The following is a 7304-nucleotide window of genomic DNA, read 5'->3' as shown; positions in this document are numbered from 1 at the left end:
AGACCCAATATCTAGTCTCTAAGCTTCCTTCTCCAAATCCCAGAAATCCTGGCCCCAGGCCCTTCATGACCCGGGCGTCCTGACTTGAGCAAGCTGGCTCATGGATTAGGAATGCAGTGATCTCACGGCCCCTCCCAGCCCCGTTACTCTGCTGTCCCCCTCCAGGGCCCCATCTCCCCTCCCAGTCTGTCTTCCGTTTGGCTGGGACAGCGGGAACCGGAAGCCTGGGTCCTTAGGCGGGCGGAGGCTCCGACTTCTTGCTCAGACGCCGCGTGCGAGAACTTGGCTACGACCCCAGGACAGAGGTGGAGCTTCTCCTCAAGACCCGCTGCTTCCTCAGAACGCCCTATATACGGCCGCTCGCAAGTCGGCAAGCCCCGCCTGCCAGAATAAGACTGCGAGCCTAGTCCTCCAGAAACTCTGTCGCAGGAACTCCTATTTTGCATAGGCCCACCCCGAAAGAGCTTCCCTTCCATCTGCCAAAACAATACGTGCTTATTAGCATAGCCACGCCCACGGGTGGCCCGCGGGCTGAAAGCGCGTGGAACCGCTCAGGGTGAGCACAGGTCTTATTAGCATAACCCCGCCCCACATTGGAATTCCCCTTTCCACAAACTTCGTTCCCTACCCTTATTAGCATAACTCCTCCCTTCCCCGGGCCTTCCTGGCTCCTTAAGTGTCCGAGACCCAAGTCCTTCTGGCAAGAGCTCATGATTATGCAGTAGCCTCATTAGCGTAGCCCGCCTCTGGATCCCGCCCGGTTCCCCCCAGGCGATAGCAGAGGCGGCGGCAGCGGTGGCGACATGAGCAGCGGGGCGGCGTCCGGGACTGGGCGGGGGCGGCCCAGGGGCGGGGGGTCGGGACCCGGGGACCCCCCGCCCAGCGAGACACACAAGCTGGTGGTCGTGGGCGGCGGCGGCGTGGGCAAGAGCGCGCTGACCATCCAGTTCATCCAGGTAGAGTGCCCTCACCCGGGAAGATGTCCTGGGACCCGGACCTGAGCCCTGTGGGGGGGGGACCCCTAAGACTCCCATTTCCCCTTGCCCCATCCCTGAGACTTTCCTGCGAGGCCCTTTAATCTTCAAAGATCCTCTGATTTTGCAACTAAACTCTCTGAGGGCCTGCACGGGGGACCTTGGACTGAATACATCCTGAGCCCAGGGGTTCCCTGCTGACTTTGGCTCAAGTGACTTTTGGAGCAGCCTAAATACAGAACAGTCGTCCAATTCAGAGTGCCACCAACCCCTCCACTCTGAACCTTATCTTACCCAAATCCCAGTTCCCCTCCGTGCTACCCAGAGCCTCACCTGGCTATCAGCTCTGCCAGCACCTTTGGGATGCCCCAATGGATATCCTTACCCCTCAGGCAACCTCTCTCAGAATCTAGAAGTTTTGCTCAGTCCTTGGCTGATTTCCCCTCGCACCCAAGAGTTCAAAAAGATCCTCTCCCTTGACCTTCAAGAAAACTCCCAAGACCCCAAGATCTAGTGATCGCCCCAATCCTCCAGTCTTTGATCTTCCTTCCCCTCCAGCTCCCTGTGCTCCTCCCAGAAACCCTGGGTAACCTCCAAATCATTTCCATGGAAGAAGCTCCCAGATTCTGTATGAAAGATCCACCCATTGGGAGTTTCTCCGAGATCCATCTCAGGTTCTCTAAGACTATTCTGTGACAGCCTCCAGATTGCTCTGAGCCACTCCTGGACTGGTCCCCATCCTCATCACTGAGGTTTTCCAGATCTGTTCAGATGACCTCTGGTCCCTGTACTTTCCCTCCAGGGAAGGCTCACTGAGCACGCAGCTAATGGGCTGCAGACCCCCAGCCCAAAGTCAGTCCCTCTCTGCTGCCTACCCACATGAGGCGAGAAACCTCCAGCGTGCACCCCAGGGAAACAGTCCCCATGCCTAGATGAGTGTGAGCCCCTAGAGTTGTTGCCTGGACCACAGACCACTCAGGACATGCCAGCGAGGAGCCCTGCATGTGCAGAAGGAGGCCCCAGCCCTGGGCCCCTGACACCCAGGGCCCGACCCAGAGCTGGCCCCAGGCCTGGCTGGAGGCAGTGGATTTGGCAGGAAGGGAGGGGCCAAGGCCCCAAGGCAGAGGGTGGGGCAGCCTCTTGCAGCCACATTGGAACTGGGAGCTTCCCCTGGGAGGAGAAGCCATGTAGGCTGCCTAAAGGAGGAGGAGGGGAAGTAGAGGAGGAAAGAGAGAAGGAGGCAGTGGAGGAGGGAAGACAGAGCCAGCCAGATACTTGGGACGATGGTGGCTCCCAATAACTGATATGCCCAGTGATATATTAAACATTCAGCAAGGGGTTCCCCGGAATTTCATAACGCTGGAGGGTGTGGTGCTCTTCTTATTTTCCAAATGAAAAAACTGAAGCTGGCAGGGGAAGTCATTTCATTTAATGTCACACAACCAGGATGCCATCATGATAAGAGATATAGATGAATCTTATCTGCAGACAGCCAGGAGAGCCTCAGAGAGAGGACACTGGAAGGGGGACAAATACCCAGAGAAGGGGACAGATACTCGGAGAGGAGTAAATAGAGACTAAGAGAAAAAGAGTACAGGGAACCAATGAATGGATCAGAGACTTCAAAAAAAGACCAAGAGCTGGGCAATGTGGTGCATGGCAATAATCTCAGCATTTAGGAGGCTGAGGCAGGAGGATCACTGCAAGTTCAAGGCCAGCCTGGGCTGCAAAGTGAGACCCTGTCTGGAGAGAAATAAAAAGAGAGATAGGGGGGACTAGAGACTGGGGAGGGGGTCAGGGAAGCCAGAAGCTGGGGTTTCTCCTCCAATAACAGTGGGCTCTCCCACCCTTCCAGTCCTACTTTGTGTCTGACTATGACCCCACCATCGAGGATTCCTACACCAAGATCTGCACCGTGGATGGCATCCCAGCACGGCTGGACAGTGAGCAGCAGGGAACAGATTGGCCAAGGTGGAGGGCTTGTGGGTAGCCTTGGGTGGAAGCCTGCCCCACATCGCACGCCTCTCCCTGTCTCCCCAGTCCTGGACACAGCGGGCCAGGAGGAGTTCGGGGCCATGCGGGAGCAGTATATGCGTGCAGGCCATGGCTTCCTGCTGGTGTTCGCCATTAATGACCGGCAGAGGTAAGGGGCATGTCCAGCGCGGGGCATCCGGCCCAGGGCTGGCAGGCCCTCACGCCTGTGGCCTCTCTCACAGCTTCAACGAGGTGAGCAAGCTCTTCACACAGATCCTCCGAGTCAAGGATCGAGATGATTTCCCCGTTGTGCTGGTTGGGAACAAGGCAGATCTGGAAGCACAGCGGCAGGTATGGGGCGGCCAGGGAACTCTATCTCTGCCTCCTTCTGATGTACCTCCCCCCTCATCAGCACCCCGCCTGCCCAGGCTAGCCCCCACTTCTTCCCTGAACCTGACACTCGGTGTGTGCCCTTTCTTCTGTGCTTGTCACTTCCTGGACATATGAAAGATGTGATTTCCACACAGAACTCATCTTTTAGCCGAATCCTTCTTTGGGGATTTCCAGCTTCAGGGCTACACTTGGCCTCTGCCAAGACCAACATCCTTACTTGTAGCCTGCAGACTCCTAGTTATCTAATACATCCTAAGCGGCCTCCCTAGTTAAGCATGGTGGTGCGTATGCCAGCAATCCCAGCAATCCCAGCATTCCAGGGAGCTGAGGCAGGAGGGTCACAAATGAAGCCCCACTGGGGCAAATTAGTGACTTAGGGAGATCCTGTCTTAAATAAATTTTTTTTGTCCTGTCTTAAATGACTTTCATTAATTTTTTGTTTGTTTGTTTTAACAAAGAGCTGAGGATATAGCTTAGTGTAAAAACCCTGGCTTCCATCCCCATTACAACTAAAACATTTCCCTGATTTTGTTTGTTTGTTTGAGGGAGTAGTTTGAGACAAGGTCTTGCTGTGTAACTTAGGCTGGCCTCAAACTGGGGACAATTCTCCTGCCTCAGCCTCCTGAGCTGGGATCCTGATTCCTTATTTCTATGATGTTAACACTCCCAGCATCCCATAGGAACTTTCCCTCTGGAGCTCCCAGGGTCCTAATGCCTTTTGGCTTCCCTAGCTGGGGTCACTCAGTGCAGAAACCTGACTCCTCTCCCCTGCACTGCTCCAGGTCCCCCGATCCGAAGCCTCCAACTTTGGGGCCTCCCACCATGTGGCCTACTTTGAGGCCTCTGCCAAACTGAGGCTCAACGTGGACGAGGCCTTCGAGCAGCTGGTGCGGGCTGTCCGGTGAGTTCCCTGCCCCTTGTCCTGTCCCTGTACCTCCGGCGAAGTGTCACCAGCCTCTTCCCACAGGAAGTACCAAGAACAAGAGCTCCCGCCAAGCCCACCCAGTGCCCCCAGAAAGAAGGATGGGGGCTGCCCCTGCGTCCTGCTGTAGCTGATCCAGGAACAAGCTCGTGGGACCAGCTTGTCCTGCCGTGTGGCCTGAGGTCCCAGCTGAGCCTCAGTTTCCTCTGCTGGGAATTCCAGAACACACTACGCCCCCACCCTGATCTGCTGGCCTCCTCCGGGCCATCACCACTGTGTGCCTTCTGCCAATGCCTCCTTCCCCCACCCAAGCCCCTGGTGGGGTGAGGGGCTCCCAGGTCACTGCTGTACATAACTCTCCTCCCTCAGAAAAATAAATGTCACTGCCAACTTCTGGAAATGCTTTTTATGTTTTGTTTTTGAGACAGGGTCTCTGCATGTAGTTCAGGCAATTAAGACCTTGAACGCATAATGTAGCCCAGGCTGGCCTGAAACTCAGGGCAATCTTCCTGCCTCAGCCTCCCACATGCTAGAGATATGGATGTGCTTTTTAAAAGGGAGATGCTGGGGAAGTTCAGCGTTTACACACTCTTAAAGCCTCACTCCACCTAAAAATATCACAGCATCTAGAATCAACCCACCCATCTCTTGGGAAAGGGCAGGGACATGAACTCCAGCAGACATCTAGACCCCCACATCCCTTCAACAGCATGAGTTTACCCTTTGATAGTTGGGTGGACATGCTGTTGGGGAAGTTTGATGTTTGCAAGTTTTTTCCCCTCTGCAAAGTCCTAGAACTGAACTGGTCACTTTGGTGGCCAGAAGTTAACTCTCTTCAGGGACACCAGCAACATTTTAGGGCTGTAACAGTCCCATGGGGCCAGTGGCTGTCCTGCCAGGTAGGCTAAATCCATGGCATCCTAGGAGTACACAAAGGCCCATTGCACTGATGGGCAGGGGCTGCCAACCCTGCCCACCCCCACCCCCCCACCTCCACTGTCTGCTAAATGAGGGCTTCGTTTGGAGGCAGGGGTGGGCTGAATGGTGCTCAGTTTCCGAGACTGCCTAACAGGGCTGGCATCTGAATCTGAATCCTGAATCTTTGGGGCATGTGGGCACACAACTGTAATCTCAGCACTGTGGAGGCTGAGGCAGGAGAATCCATGCAATAAACTTGAAGTCAGCCTGGGTAACATAGTGAATTCAAAGCCTTCCTGGACTACAGAGAGACTCTGCCTCAAAACAAAACAAAAACAAACAAGAAAACTCAAAGCAATCCTGAACTGAGTTTGGGGCTGAATATCTGGGGTAGGATGTAGGGAGCCTTCTGGCCATGCCGACCAAGCGCCAATGTTCTGGGAACCCTTGAACCTGCCATACAAAACAAAAAATAAAAATCCTGCCTGCCATCTCCTACCCTGAAAGGCTGGATCCAGAACGGGAAACTATTTGACACTCACCTTCCAATTCCATCTGACCGGTCACTCTGGTTTTCCTTTTTGTTGTGAAACAAGGCTCACGCTGTAGCCCAGGTGAACCTCCTGCCTCAGCCTCCCATGTGCAGGGACTACAGGCATGTACCTGTGCCTGGCTGTGGCACCACACACACACTCTTCCTCTTGAATCCTAACACCTGTTCCACATGCCAGGCTGGAACCTTCATCTCATTGTCCTACCCCAGAGCTTCGGCCTCTCATCTCCCTGTGAGGAGGCAAGGAGGTGATCACAAGCTAGAAGAAGGCGGATGAGCCGCAGGCAGGTAGGACAGTGCCCCGGGGGCTCAGGATCAATGACCGGGGCCAGCTGTTCCGTTCTGCCCCAGAACCATGAATGCTTCTCTGTGCTCCAGATGAGAACACTGATTACCAAGGATCCCTTTCCGGCTTTCATTATCACAGAATCCTTGGCCTGCATTCAACCTTCTACCCTGGGAATCAGGGTGGCTGAAATGCATTGTGCTGTTTGCTCCGCCCAACCAGCAGGGCCAAGGCCCTGCCGGCTGTGCGGGTGGGAGCACAGGCAGGACATCTCCACCAGTGTCCAGCCCGGCCTGGTGCTTCCTCCTGACTGGTTGGGGTGCCAAGCTCCCTGCAAGAAGGGCTCTCAGGGCCCCTGCTGGACATGTGCTATGCCAGCTAGAGCAGCTGGGTCTTTCCAGGTTGTCCCACGGAGTCAAGGTTCTAGATTGGGGACACCTGCTTCATGCAGAACCACAATGCAGTGAGCCAAGTTCTTGTGTGCCCCAGAGGAAGGTGCACAAGCCCGTGCAACAACTGACAGGGCATTTTTGGAAGTTGCAGCCCCTGCCACTTCAAAGCTTATGAGACAACAGCAAGGGGGCTGGCACTGGCCCACGCACATGCTTGTGCCCACGAGGACACCCATAGGACACTACTCCTCCCTAGGGCTCTGGCGCACCTCAGGACTCTCCCTGTTTTCTGTCTTGTTTGGGCTTGTTTTTTGGGAATGGGAGTCAAATGCAGTACCTCAAGTTTGCCAGGCAGACGCTGGGCTCCATGCCCAGCCTCTCCCAGGTTTGATGACCTTGTCTTTAGCCATCTTATTGCTTGTTTTTTGGAGACAGTCTGGCTCTGCAGCACAGGCTTCATCTCACAGGGAATCACTACGCTCAGCTTGCAAGTTCAGGCAGCTGGGGCCCAAAGGCCAACCAGGATTTCCTCCTCTCACCCTTGACAGGGACCAAGGACACAGCCTGCCTCCCATGCTGGACTCTGCCTTTGACAATGCCAATGCTGGAATCTTCAAGCCTAGACTGAGCCTGGTCCAGAAACTGGAGGCTGCCCTCCTGCACCACAGGCAGTGCAGTGCATGTGGGACAGTGGGAGGACACATTCCCAAACTTGGTGACTCTCCAGAACCTCCTAGTCCATGGAGACCTCTTCCTAAACACCTCTGTCCTCCACTTATGGGCACTTGTGCATCTGGACAACACTCAGAAGTATTTTTAGAATTTTTTTCTTGGCAGGTATGGTGGACATAGTGGCACACACCTGGAATGCCAGCTCTCTGGAGGATGAGAC

General features: G+C 54.9%; 1 protein-coding gene across 1 annotated transcript; it reads left to right on the top strand.

The window, feature by feature from the left end:
• The first annotated feature begins 765 nt into the window (after positions 1–765).
• Positions 766–4663, top strand: Rras (RAS related). The gene is made up of 6 exons (XM_003465507.5): positions 766–956; positions 2830–2917; positions 3015–3117; positions 3191–3299; positions 4124–4242; positions 4309–4663. The coding sequence occupies exons 1-6, from the start codon at positions 804–806 to the stop codon at positions 4391–4393; spliced, it is 657 nt and encodes a 218-aa protein (XP_003465555.1). The 5' UTR covers positions 766–803; the 3' UTR covers positions 4394–4663.
• The last annotated feature ends 2641 nt before the right edge of the window (positions 4664–7304 follow it).

This window comes from Cavia porcellus, unplaced genomic scaffold (genome assembly GCF_034190915.1).
Source record: "Cavia porcellus strain 051 isolate PalLab524CR breed Dunkin Hartley unplaced genomic scaffold, mCavPor4.1 scaffold_7, whole genome shotgun sequence".
Taxonomy (NCBI): domain Eukaryota; kingdom Metazoa; phylum Chordata; class Mammalia; order Rodentia; family Caviidae; genus Cavia; species Cavia porcellus.
This window is presented reverse-complemented; position numbering and strand designations above follow the sequence as displayed.

Coding starts and splice junctions, on each gene's coding strand:
- Rras (XM_003465507.5), top strand. CDS start 804: ATGAGCAGCGGGGCGGCGTCCGGGACTGGGCGGGGGCGGCCCAGGGGC. Junction 2,918..3,014: donor CATCCCAGCACGGCTGGACA/GTGAGCAGCAGG, acceptor CTGTCTCCCCAG/TCCTGGACACAGCGGGCCAG. Junction 4,243..4,308: donor CAGCTGGTGCGGGCTGTCCG/GTGAGTTCCCTG, acceptor CTCTTCCCACAG/GAAGTACCAAGAACAAGAGC.